The sequence below is a fragment of the Aulonocara stuartgranti genome (genome assembly GCF_965226115.1).
Source record: "Aulonocara stuartgranti genome assembly, chromosome: 6".
In the NCBI taxonomy this organism is placed as follows: Eukaryota; Metazoa; Chordata; class Actinopteri; order Cichliformes; family Cichlidae; genus Aulonocara; species Aulonocara stuartgranti.
In genome coordinates, this window is record NC_138944.1 from 31,069,918 (window position 1) to 31,082,621 (window position 12,704).

The 12,704-nt window shown below is 41.2% G+C and overlaps 2 protein-coding genes across 2 annotated transcripts in view; one reads left to right on the top strand and one right to left on the bottom strand.

Moving 5' to 3' along the window:
- LOC309709391 (uncharacterized protein) overlaps positions 1-1,307 on the bottom strand; it is a 47,359-nt gene extending 46,052 nt beyond the window's left edge. The window contains exon 1 of the mRNA XM_082537996.1: positions 926-1,307. Within this exon, the coding sequence (XP_082394122.1) occupies positions 926-1,004 (79 nt within the window). The 5' untranslated portion in view covers positions 1,005-1,307. The remainder of the gene's footprint in view (positions 1-925) is intronic.
- Positions 1,308-5,983: 4,676 nt separating this feature from the next.
- On the top strand, positions 5,984-12,288 carry LOC309707800 (retinol dehydrogenase 8-like). Its single transcript, XM_082535341.1, has 6 exons — positions 5,984-6,116; positions 8,493-8,654; positions 8,737-8,916; positions 9,125-9,218; positions 10,274-10,457; positions 10,579-12,288. The coding sequence occupies exons 1-6, from the start codon at positions 6,011-6,013 to the stop codon at positions 10,804-10,806; spliced, it is 954 nt and encodes a 317-aa protein (XP_082391467.1). The 5' UTR covers positions 5,984-6,010; the 3' UTR covers positions 10,807-12,288.
- The last annotated feature ends 416 nt before the right edge of the window (positions 12,289-12,704 follow it).

Consider the following 12,704-nt stretch of genomic DNA (forward strand, 5'->3'; position numbering starts at 1 on the left):
CATTTTGAAGCAGGACTGTGTTACTGAGCAAAAAAACTTGTTTTCACAAGTTTTAAGAAGCCACGGGAAAGTATGTGGCCTCACTTGACTAAGGTTCAGTCAGTCTTGGCTTAGCAGGTTAAAACAAACTATTTCTTTGCACTTCACTGAGTTCCTCAGAGGAGCTGTATGATGTCAGTAACCATAAAATGGACTGTTGGAGGCTTTTCTCATTCTGTAAAATAAAAAGAAGCTCACTTGAGCTTGTGCTGGTGATGAACATCGTCCACCCTGGGCTCTAAAAGCCCTGGACAGTTAAAGTCCTCCACATATGGTTCTGGTGCAGCTCCAGGAGCTGCTGCAAGGATCTCCAGTTTAAGTTCAGTACAGCTCACTTTAATTTGCCTCAGTCTGTTCCTCATTACCCAGCTGTATGGGCTAAACACCCCGTAAGCTGTGCTATGAGAGAACAGACAGATGCAGCAGGTATGGACTAACAAGTCTGGACATATAGGCCGACATCTTACCAATGTCTAGCAAATGTGCAGTGGGATCGAGAAAGGTGATTCAGTTCAATAAGCCTTAGGTCTGCATAACACAGAGGAATGACATCATACCTCAAAAGGAGGCCAAAGAAAATGACTAGAAGACGTATTTATGGATAAGAGTTTTAGGAAGTTTTGAACCAAACAAGTGGCTGACGGTGCATTTTCTGTAAATGCATGAAAACAGGATCGAGGATGGGCTAAAAAGGACACTCAGACTTGGCTCATGAGACTTGGAGGGCAGGCGGTGACAAGTTATGTGACAAGGTTAGAGGAGGAGAGATAAGGAGGGAGGATCCAATTCAACTTTTTTATACATCGTTTAATTGGGTAACTGAAGTTAGAGGATCAGTTATTAACACAAGATAAACTAATAAACAAGCGTGGATGCTTCATCCTACCTGCTCCTGAGGTGTGCAGCGAGGCGACGAGCAGCAACAGCAGCCACGTCAGGCGCACTTGGCTCCATCGATCCATCATGAATTTATTAATGAAACACTTCCGTCGCGGCTGCTCTTCGCTCCTCTGGACACGGCTCTGACTCTGCACCAGAGAGCTTCAACAGTCTGGCAGCGCCCGTGCGTCTTAATGCGCAGCTGTAATTAAGAGCGCGCATGCATAAAAGCGGACTCAGCTGATTACAGGTGATACCCAGGAGCCCGCACACCGCTCTCTTTGCTCTTTGACTTCTGGGTGGACGGATGAAAACGGCAGACCGGTGATGAAGAGCCCCTTGATCTGGGGGAAGGTGTTTCTAACTTCACCCGCAGAGAACTTTCCTCACTTTCTCTCCCCTCCCTCCCCTCTCCTCCTCTGCAGGGCGACCCCTCCCTCCCTGCCTCCCCGGAGACTCCTTCTAGGCTCGTGGGGCTGTGCTCAAACCATAATTACTGCGCGTGTCACTCTTAGCATCAATACTGGATGAGTGATTTAGGGATTATGTGATGTCTCTGTGATTTGGCGCGCCTGTGTGCCCTGCGTGCACGAGCACAGATTGCAATACAGCGATGGCACGCACGAGCACATGCACACTTTTTTGTTATTAGACTTTAATATTAATAATAACCTACGGGGGGGGGGGGGGGGGAACTGCTCTCTTTTACAAACACGAGTGTGCCACTTTGCACTGACTGCTCCCCCCCTCTGAAGGCACACATACACAGCATGCTAGGACAGGACAGCGGTGCTGCCCAACTAATAAAAATATGCCGCTGCAGATTCCAAATTCCAGTGCCTGTCTGTCTTTGCCCACCCCACGCTCTCTTCAGACGCACACCATAGCCTTCTCACATGTGCACGATAAAAGAAAAATAGGCTCCCTGATTTCTGCAGAAACTTATCAAAAGTTAAAGCAGCTCACTGGGAGTACAAGAAGTTTATGAATGAAGAAGTCTAACAGACTGCGAACTCCGCACATGCGCACACACATGCTTCATTTGCATTTGTTATGTCTAAAAGATGTGTATTTTTCCTTTCCTTTTTTTTGTGTATGTGCATGCAAATTTTTGACCAAATTTCAACGGATATTGTCATAAAAAGTGCACAAGGGTGATTTTCTACTATAATTAGTATTATTGTTATTATTGTTATTATTTATGGAGTGATCTGGCTGCAGGTTTTCCACAAATCTGGAATCCCATTACAGTTTTTGTGATTGGGCTTAAAATAAATTCAGTTTTATTCTATTTTATTTCTACAGAAACACTTTTGGCAACATACTGTAAGTTATCTCAGAGAATTACAAAGTATCAGAAGGAAAGAGCAATTATTTCCTTTGTAAGCACAATTTTCGGCACGTTGCTTATGATCAGACTCTCAGAGGGAAATGATCTCATATTTAAAGGCACTTGTGATATTATTAGTCATAATTATTAGGAGCTCTTCAAGTAACAGCACTGTTTTGGCAACAAGACTCAATTGGATTCTGGCACACATGCATGCTGATTTTCTGGAGAAGAGAATAGATTCCAGGCATATTTCCCAAGTCCCTGTACCTCCTGCTTCAGGTAGGTTGTCTTAAATGTATGACTGGAAGCTACTGTCTTGTGTTGAAGTGCGTGTGTGTATATGTTTGTGCTCCAAAATAAAAAAGAATCCACACCATTGTGTTAATGGTCTTATTTCTTTGTCTTAGAACAAAAGCTAAAGTAAATTGATCAGACTCAACAACTTAATGCACAGCTGGAACCTCAACTGAAATCTGGAGTAGTCACAATGAATAACCCATCTCCCCCCACAACTCCTCACTACAGAGGGGGCTGAGCTCCTTCTCCTTCTTTACCCTCTCTGCCATGAAGAACGCATCAGGAAATCATTCATACCATTCTCTAAAAAACACTCCGTGCTCTCCTTTTTGTGACAGGTAAACACACCTGTCAGGCTTCCACAGTTTCCACACACATTTACAAATTTTTGTATCAAACATTTTTGCTGTTCTTCTTAGATTAGTGGTGTACATTTATTAATGCCATTTACACTATTTGCTAGAATTCTCTTTACACTGAAAAAAAGGGATTGGCCAGCTTTTGGATTTACATAAGCATCTTGCGTGTATTTAACACAAGTGCCTCATGCTTTAAAGCTAAGTATATAGTGTAGAAACTACATGATATGCAGAGAGGCTAGATTAAATTGTTCATATCATGTTCGAGTGCAGTCAATAACTTACTACGACACTGCACGGGATTTCAGTCTCACGCGCTTTGGATCATGGTTTCAGGAAGGCATCCATCTCAGTCAAGTTGAGCAGTCGCCTCTACTTTTTTTGGTATACCGTAAAAGGTAAATTGGGTGGTTGTTACATTAAAAAAGTCTAACTTGTAATTTGAACACAATAATTTCATGTTTCTATGAACGTAATTAAATCATGAAGGATCTGTGTGAAATTCAACAACTTAATTTGTTCTTGTTGACATGATACAATCTAGTAAGAGTGCTTAGTTTCTGAACTCATGAAATTCACAAGATCACGCGAGATGTCAAACTGCAGGAAAATCACTGGAGTTATAAGAGGCAGACAACTACACACACACCACGTGCATGCTATTGCTATTTATTGTGGATTAACCTGTCAAGGACAAAAACATACAAAAAAATTCTGCATCAAGCCTTGAAATCATAGCTTTCCTACTTTTGTTAAGTCTGGATTGGTAGCATGGTGGTTAGTGCTGTTGCTTCACAGTAAGAAGGTCCTCGGTTCAAATCCACAATCTGGCTAGTTTGCACTGGGTTCTCTCTGGGTATTCTGGTTTCTTCCCACAGTTAAAAGTCGTGCAGTTGTTAGGGTTAACTGGTGATTCTAAATTACCTGTCAATGTAAGCGCAAATAGTGGTTTGCGATAGACTTGTGAGCTGTCCAGGGTGTACCCTGCCTTGTAACTATCACTTCAGGGTTATTTCCCAACCCCCCTGCAACCAGGATAAAGATAGGAGGAAGTTGTAGATCCATTCAGTTTTCATGGTAACCAGACTCTAGACTTTGTTGAACATTATGTAATATGAAGACAACATGTCGTACTTAAGTGACCAAGTAGTATTGGGGTAAAAGTTATTGAATAGTGTTGAAATAAAATGACAAAATTGTGAAGGATTAAAATATTCCAAGAGCTCAACTTACTTCATTTAAACATGTTTCAATCGCGTTTTATGAACACAAAATGCACAGGTTTACTGAATATGAAAAAGTTGTGTTGATTTAACTCAGTTGTTTAAGTTTCTGCCAAAGCAAAACATTTGTGTGCAACCAATGTCCACTATTGAATCAAATAAATCCAACATGGCCTTTTTTTCAGTTTACTGTATATAACATTTTGCACTGCCTCACATATAAGGCCTTCAGTATGGACAATTGGTACTTTTGTCAAAGTTGTTTTTATTGTAGATTATACTATTTTTATCCTTTGTGCTGCTAGCGCAACACTGCCCTTTATATTTTGATTACATTTCAGTAATTTAAGTTTATCTATTGAAAGTAATCATGTTGACCACTGGGAGTCGCCAAATTTCTTGGTGGAGGTCTACACAAGCTGACATCTAAACTTAACACAAAAAGTACAAAAACTTGTGTTTGGTGGATTATTTCTTTGTTGTAACAATGCTTCTTAGCAACAAAAATTACACCATTGGAAAGTCTTTTTATTTCCCCTAAAATGGTGTCACATTTATTAGAAAAATGCATTTGTGGGTTGAGCAGCAAAGTTGAGTATCTGAGTTGCGCCCATGAAGAACTTGCCAAACTTCTCTGCCAGTACCAAAAAGCTTGTTCTGCTGTTGACTTTTGTTTGAACTTCTGGTACCCCAGGTGCTGACATTCAGGCTCCTGACTGACACCAGCAGCAGAACCCTGCTACAGTTGGTGTCTGCTCCACGCAGACACATGGCACAGACACATGTGACTGATCTGGACATGGCTCATGCCACAGGGTAACCTGAAAATGGTGTTCTGCAAAGCCAAGCTACAGCATTTTTTGAATCTCCAAACTGAAGGCCAGGTTCCATATAATGGATGTGAGACACACGCCACAAAGTGGGCGTGCCAAGAAGACCAATTCCTCAACTTGTCAGCACTTAGGAACTGTAGGCAGTCTTTTACAGATTTGCAGTGAAGGTTTCCAGGACAAAGAGAAAACCAGACAATCCAGAACAGACTGCACACAGCTAATCTCTGGTCTCATAGAGCTGTCAGGAGGCCTGCCATAACTGCCCTTCACTGTCAGGCCCGTTTACACTGGTGTCACCAACATGTGCACTGGAACCTGAAGCTGTGGAGGAACGTTACGTTCAGTGATGAGTCCAGATTCTGCTGGATCATGGGGTCGAAGTGTGGAGAAGACACAGAGAACACTATGCTGATTGCTGCACTGATAGAATAACAGCTTTTGGTGGAGGCAGTGTGACAGTGTGTGGCAGCATCTCCCTCACTGGAAAAATAGGGCTCATCTTTACTGGAAGCAATCTCAGTGCAGAGAAATATCAAGATGAGATGGCAACCAGTGGCAATCCCATATCTCCACAGTCTGAGACTCAACTCTGTCCTCTAAGATGACAAAAACCTGCTCACACACAGTGGGGTTTTTCAGAGACTGCCTCCAGAATTTGGGATTGGAGAGGACGGAACGGAGTGACCTCAACCCCACTGAACACTTATGGGATCACAACCTGTTTGTGCCAGAGTGACCAAAACAACCGTACTGGGTGATGTGACAAATGCTGGTTGAAGAATGAGACAGTAGTAGTTGCAATGATGAGGTGACAGGCTGCTGTGGTTGTGTATGGTTCTTCCACATGCTACTGTCCTTTTTTTCAGTTTTAACAGTTATATTATGCCTGCAAAGCTGTTGGATAATCCCAGTCTTCATGCATTGTGTGGTGTGTGGCCTGTCCATGTGACTCCCTTTCTGAGTTTATCCTCTTATAATGGCTTTCATCTGAAAGTATCACTCATCCTGCTGAGCTGCTTGTCTGCTAGTATCAGTTTGAGCAGAGCCATGGAGAGACATGGGCAGAAAGTGGTGCTGATCACAGGCTGTTCCTCCGGCATCGGCCTGAGGATTGCCGTAATGCTGGCCGAGGATGAAAAGCAGCGCTATCACGGTGGGTACATGAGTGAGGAAGGTAGATGATACCTATATATTAGATTTTAACTGGTCTGGCACGAGAACAGGCTACAGTTGTGTTATAAGACATAGGGAAACAGACAAAGTTCAGTGAAATAATTAAAAACTAATATAATTTATCACAGGAGCTTTATCCTCTACTGTCTTTTTTTAGTGTTGTTAAGTTGTAAAATGATCGTGTTTGTAATGCAACACTCTTAAAAAACAAATAAGTCTCTTACAAAGCTATTGGCTGAAATTTTTACTCAATGTAGAACCTGGAGGTCAAAGTTGACCTTCTTTGGAGCTCTTTGCTTCAGAAATGCAAAAGCGGAGGTGCAAATACCAATGATTTGAGGATATTTAAAGGAAATGGTTCATGTCCTCATATTCTGCCACATATATCATATATATTTCCTGAAGAGAACTGCTGTCATTTTCTCAGGTTATCGCCAAAAAACCTGTTAGCTCTACAAAACAGATCTCCAGTACTTGCACAGCTTGTTACAGACATGTGCGCCAGCATGAGAAGCAATTTTTTGCCAGTCTGCACTGAAATACAGCGCGTCGAGTTTTGCCAGAGAAACTAAGACTCTGCAGCATCAGACCAGATCTAATCCAAATCAAAGCTGCGTGCACTCCTTCAAAGGCTGCCTCCTACGCCCTCTCTGTTACATCCAATACCAAACTGTAGGAACACACGGCCTGTGTTAAAAATCATTACATCACCCAGTCACAGCTAATTATATATGTATGTAATGCTGCCTTTCTACTGTTCCATTTCTCCTGCTAGTCATATTAATGCCTCTCTGTGTCTTTTGATACTATTAAACAGTCATAAACAATGATATCATAGCATGGGAAAAATGCATACTTATACTCTGCTGCTGTAACAAAGCAAATTTCTTAACTGTGGGACTATTAAAGGCTATCTTGTCTTATCTTATGTTAAATGGTAAATGAACTGGTTCGTATATAGCACTTTTCCAATTTGATCGAGCACTTAGAGTGCTTCATACAACATGTCACATTCACTCAATCACACAGTGATTAATGTATTGGGAAACTCAAAAGTAGACTTTGGCATCCAGAGCAGTGAGAGATCAAATCACCAACCTTCAGATTACATGTCCTGCTCTACCTCTAGAACCATAGCCAAGAATTACTTGTTCAGAGGATGAAAAATGTAACTAGAAAGATTATGGACTTCGAAGCGGTCAGTGATTGTCAGTGGTGCTCAGGGTATTGCTCCAACATTAAGGACAGAAACTGCATTTTGCAGTGAAAGGAAACACTCTCCTAGCTCGCTACATGATGCTGTGTAGATGTCTGTGTTGCCAATTTCGACCTTAGTCTCTCTTAAAACATCAGACAACAGGTAAAAAGAGGAAGCCAGCCACAGTTAGTGTAATAATTGCTTTATTCAAGGATCTCACGGACGAGGCTGTGAAGGCTGACCGGGCTATTTTTGGAGCAGGCAGGTGATGTGTCATGGCAAGGCTAATGCCAGTCTGCATACTATGCATCATCACAGAAAGCTACTTAAGGTTTATCATTACTATGGTGGCTATCTATAGCATAGATTCCCCTTCTGCTATTTAGAAAGTGACAACTAATAAATAAGTCATGTTTGAAACATGAAAAGTAGGCATGTGCGCACAGGATGAAGGCCATGTGTGTGGACTTTATCCTGTATGTTTACCTATAGGATATAGCCAACCTCTGTGAGCTTATAGATCTTCCAGCTCCTGAGTTCCAGTGTGATCAGGTGTTTTGTCAGCTAAGATGATGATCATCTCTGATGGCTGGAGTGAAGTCGTGACATTATGTTGCAAAAACTTCAGTTGTTTGTCAAGGGCAACATGCAGTTGCCAATTCAAGTTTGTAGAGAGAAGCCCCGTCCTTGTTTTTGGCTTGAGGCAGGGTTTCTCTCCAGTTTTCACAGAGGAGGTCTTCTTTATAGCACGATGGCTCTAGCTGGATGGGGTGGCAGTGGCTAAACTCAGCAAACCAAAGTTTTTGCCACTTCTCAGCACGACTGCATTTCCATGTCCTTGCGAAATCATCACTGGGAACTTGTTCCTGCTTTTGATATGACTGTGTAAACATTTATTGTTTCTTTCTTTTGTTGTAATTTTAATATGTGTGTCTGAAACAGATGACAGAAACAAATGAGACACTGAGTCTCAGTGGGATTACCTATAAATAATGGTTAAATAAAAATGTCGCGTTTCTGTGGCAATCTTGTTTTTGCAAAGCTGATAGAGATGAAACAAATCACAGAATGAGGCTAAGATAACAAAACATGTGAACATTAATCCCAGCTTATTATTTTTTGTCTTTTTTCTCTTTTCTGTCACCATGTTGTCTGCAGTAATAGCTACGATGCGTGACCTGAAACGTAAAGATAATCTGGTGAAAGCTGCTGGGGATTTGTACGGCAAAACTGTTTTTGTGGCTGAACTGGACGTCTGCAGTGACGAGTCGGTGAAACAGTGTGTCGACAGCATCAAAGATCGACACATAGACATCCTCAGTGAGTACAACGAAGGCATCACTATACTTTGATACTATACTATATCACCTTTTCTTCAATTCATCCTTTTTCTCCAAACCAGTAAGTAATGCAGGCATCAGCCTGGTGGGTCCAGTGGAGAGCATCCCTATGGACGAGATGAACAACGTCTTTGAGACCAACTTCTATGGATTCGTTCGTCTGATCAAGGAGGTGATGCCTGACATGAAGAATAGGAGAGCGGGACGCATCATAGTGATCAGCAGTGTGATGGGACTCCAAGGTGAGCAGACGTAGACGTATGAAGGGAGAGGAGGTGTGGCGGGGGAAGTAACACGTCTGTCAGCTTCAGTTTGACGGTTAGGCGGGTGGACAGCAGGCTAATGGAAGTGCGGACATATGAAGAGACTAATGTGTCATGTGTGACACATTAGTAAAACATGTGTGAACAGCCGATCTGTGAGGTTACATGTACGCTTTGTTTTTCACAGGGGTGGCGTTTAACGAGGTATACGCAGCTTCCAAGTTTGCTCTTGAGGGCTTCTGCGAGGGTCTGGCTGCGCAGCTTTTGAGTTTTAATGTCATGTGAGTACAACTGACTGTTAAAAAGACAGTAATCAGTGGCTGTGAATAAAAGATGAACAAACAAACTTTGAGGTTACCCATTAGTCACTGAATTTCCATTAGTTTGGGAAGCCTCAAGCTGAAAGTTTTTTCACCGTCACACTGTTGACATTTTGAAGGCAAAGCATGGGGTGGAACTGATTTAGGAACATTACATTTCAGTGTAGTAATCTGTCAAGGTAGGCCCGCCTGTAGAGAGTATAAAAGATGGATGTAGACTCTGTGACATTATCCAGGGATTTTGGACTCCACAAAATGCTGCAAAAAAAAAACTTCTTGGATGGCCTGTACCAAACAGCAAATCAAAATATTACTCAGATTATCCATTAAATAAAGCTTCAAAAGGCTCCAATAGCACACACATGGTGCAGAAGTTCGGTTTAATGCACTGAAGTAGTGACCGTCTAGCAGGCTGTAAGTACCTGTGCTGGGATACCTGTCAATCAAAGAGGCCTCCCCCTAATTCCAGCATCAAGTAGGATAAGCTGCAAAAGTAAAAAAAAAATACAAATAACTGCTTCATGTTACTGTTTTGGTTGGTACACTACTACTTTGGTGCAAACTGAAATGTTCAACAAATATTCAACATTATCGTGACATTTTGTCCAAACATTTATGGTCCCAAGAGGATCCGTCTAATAACCTCGAGACATTTCACAAAAAACAATAAATATCAACGTAATGGCCGAGCTAAGGAACATTTCAGGGATCAACAGGCATGTTAGATGACTTACTCTAAAAAAAACTTACATGGCAATCCACTGTCCAAAAATTTTGTTAGTTGAATTTCAATCTGAAAAAAGGGATTAAACAAATAACTGATAAAACCAACAGAACAGCATAAGAATGTTTTGGTTTGGGGGTTTTTTCCCTCCTTTTTTCATTCAAAACAGTTTAACTATCCAGTTGTGTCAAAAATCCGAGCAAACTTGTGTTTAAAACAGTGAAAGCTCATTTTAATCTATTTAACTAAGCCATGTGGTTTAGTTCTTTGTTGTGTGTTTTTCTCTCCGTAGATTATCAATGCTGGAGCCAGGCCCCGTGCACACAGAATTTGAGTTAAAGATGATTCAGGGCATGAAAGAGAAGGAGTGGCCTGGTGTTGATCCCGACACAGTGAATTACTTCAGGAATTTCTATCTCCCTGGTGCTGTGGATATATTTGAGATACTGGGACAAACACCTGATCACATTGCCAAAGTAAGTTCATAAACTGTGTCATTATGACTCACTCAGTCTAATCCATCTGACTCCTTTTGGATTAATCCTTTAAGTCTGACTGCAGATGGTGTCTTTCCATTTGTCTTATCTTTCTTTGTAGCGTACAATGAGCATGATCGAAGCCAGCAATCCATATTTCCACAATCTGACCAGCCCGCTGTACTCACCCATTTTAGCGCTGAAATATGGCGATGAAACTGGACACCTGTCTCTCCAGGCCTTGTACTGCATGCTCTTTACCCTGCGTCCTTTGATGAACGTCGGCATGCCCGTCCTGAAGTGCCTCACCTTTGGGTTCGTGAGGAAATGGAGAATTTCACCAAACTAGTGTGCAACAGTCTGAATAATAACACAAACACTATGAGTGTCTACTTTTGGGCTTTTGCAAAAAAATGCATTTTGCTAATATGAACAACCCAAAGTTGCAAATCAATCGCAAATAAAGAAGACGATAAGAAATCTAATCTTACACTAACATTTTCAATGAGTTTTGTCACTTTTCACATTTCACGCTGTTGATATGCAGTCTGCATTGTAGTGAAGAGAAATACACTATACTCCCAAAAGTATTCACTTATCCTCCTTTGCATTCATATCACATTAAGTGACATCACATTCATAATCCATAGTGTTCAATATGATGCTAGTCCACTCTTTGAAGTTATAACAGCTTCAACTCTTCTGGGGAGGCTTTCCACGAGGCTTAGGAATGTGTTTCTGGGAATTTTGATCATTCTTCCAGAAGCACATTTCTAAGGTCAGACAATGATGTTGGATGAGGAGGCCAGTCAAGGTTTTCTACACCCAACTTCAATGTCTTATCGGACCGAGCTTTCTCCACTAGTGCTCAGAGATGTTAGAACAGTTCCCAAAATCAGCTGGAAGCATGAAATTATCCAAAATATCTTGGTATGCGGAAGGATTAAGAGTATATTTCACTGGAACTAAGGTGCCGAGCCAAACTCCTGAAAAACAAAGCCACACCATAATCCTCCCTCCACCAAACTTTACACTTGGCACAGTGCAGTCAGACAAATACGGTCCAAACTCACATTTTCACCACTGCATCCAACGCTTTGCATTCTGCATTCTGTTAATGTAAAGCTTGGATGGAAACCCTTTCCATGAAGCTCTCTACATACTGCTCTTGAGCTGATCTGAAGGCCACATGAAGTTTGGAGGTCTACACACTCTGCAGAAAGCTGGCGACCTCCGGACACTATACTCCTCAGCATCCACTTTTACATGGCCTCCCACTTCGTGGCTGTCTTGGTTTGGTTCCCAATCACTTCCACTTTGTTATACTACCGCTAGGAGTTGGCTGTGGAATATTTAGTAGTGAGGAAATTTCACAACCTTATTTGTTGCACAGGTGGCATCATGTCACGGTACCATGCTCGAATTCACTGAGCTCCTGAGAGCGAGCCATTCTTTCACAAATGTTTGCATGTGCATGTAGTAATTCAAGAATTTGGATCACTGAGTGAATACTTTTGACAATATAGTGTATCTATGTTCTCCTTTATAGGATGTTATGTTTCTGAATATAAAGAAACTGTAGCCCAGTTCAGTTTAATTGATGCAGATTTTAAAGGATGTTATCCTATGCAGACTGCTAAACGAGCAGGATTCACGCTTACAAGACAACATAGCATTGCTTTACTTCATTGTTTTATCCTCATCAGTCCAAGACACTCTAATTTGTTCAGAGAGAACTCCATCACGTCTGTAGCCTGATCTGTAGCCACTGCATCATTGTTTGATTTCTTTTTCTCATCAGTATATTAAAGTAAACATCTTTGGGATTAAACATGGCAAATTATGTCTTTCAAAACTGTGCTAGCTGCTTCTCGCAGTCTTCAGAAAACACGGCTCTGTACAAAACCCGTCTATCTTTCCACTAATAAAACTGTAATAGTAATCTATTTTAATAAGATTATGCAATAAAATCACCTCGTGTCACCTATTATCATTAAGGATTTTTAATTAATAAATAAATAAAATATTGATTAATTATTAATTTATTAAGTTATTTAAGTCATTCAAAGTTTTTGTTACATTATTTGCATTTTTAGCCCAGTTAAAATACTTTGGCCTCGTTTGGATTTTTTTGTAGGCAGCTTGCTAGTTGGGTAATTTTTTTTACTGCTAATAATTTAAGACGTTCAAAGAATTTCAGCAGGCTGAAAAAAATTAGTTTGGCAGCAATTTGATGCATTTTATTTT

Bases quoted from the DNA above. Each gene is read 5' to 3' on its own strand.
- LOC309707800 (XM_082535341.1), top strand. From the start codon at position 6,011: ATGGAGAGACATGGGCAGAAAGTGGTGCTGATCACAGGCTGTTCCTCC. The intron at 6,117-8,492 runs GTGGGTACATGA...TGTTGTCTGCAG, and splicing joins TGAAAAGCAGCGCTATCACG to TAATAGCTACGATGCGTGAC. The intron at 10,458-10,578 runs GTAAGTTCATAA...CTTTCTTTGTAG, and splicing joins CACCTGATCACATTGCCAAA to CGTACAATGAGCATGATCGA.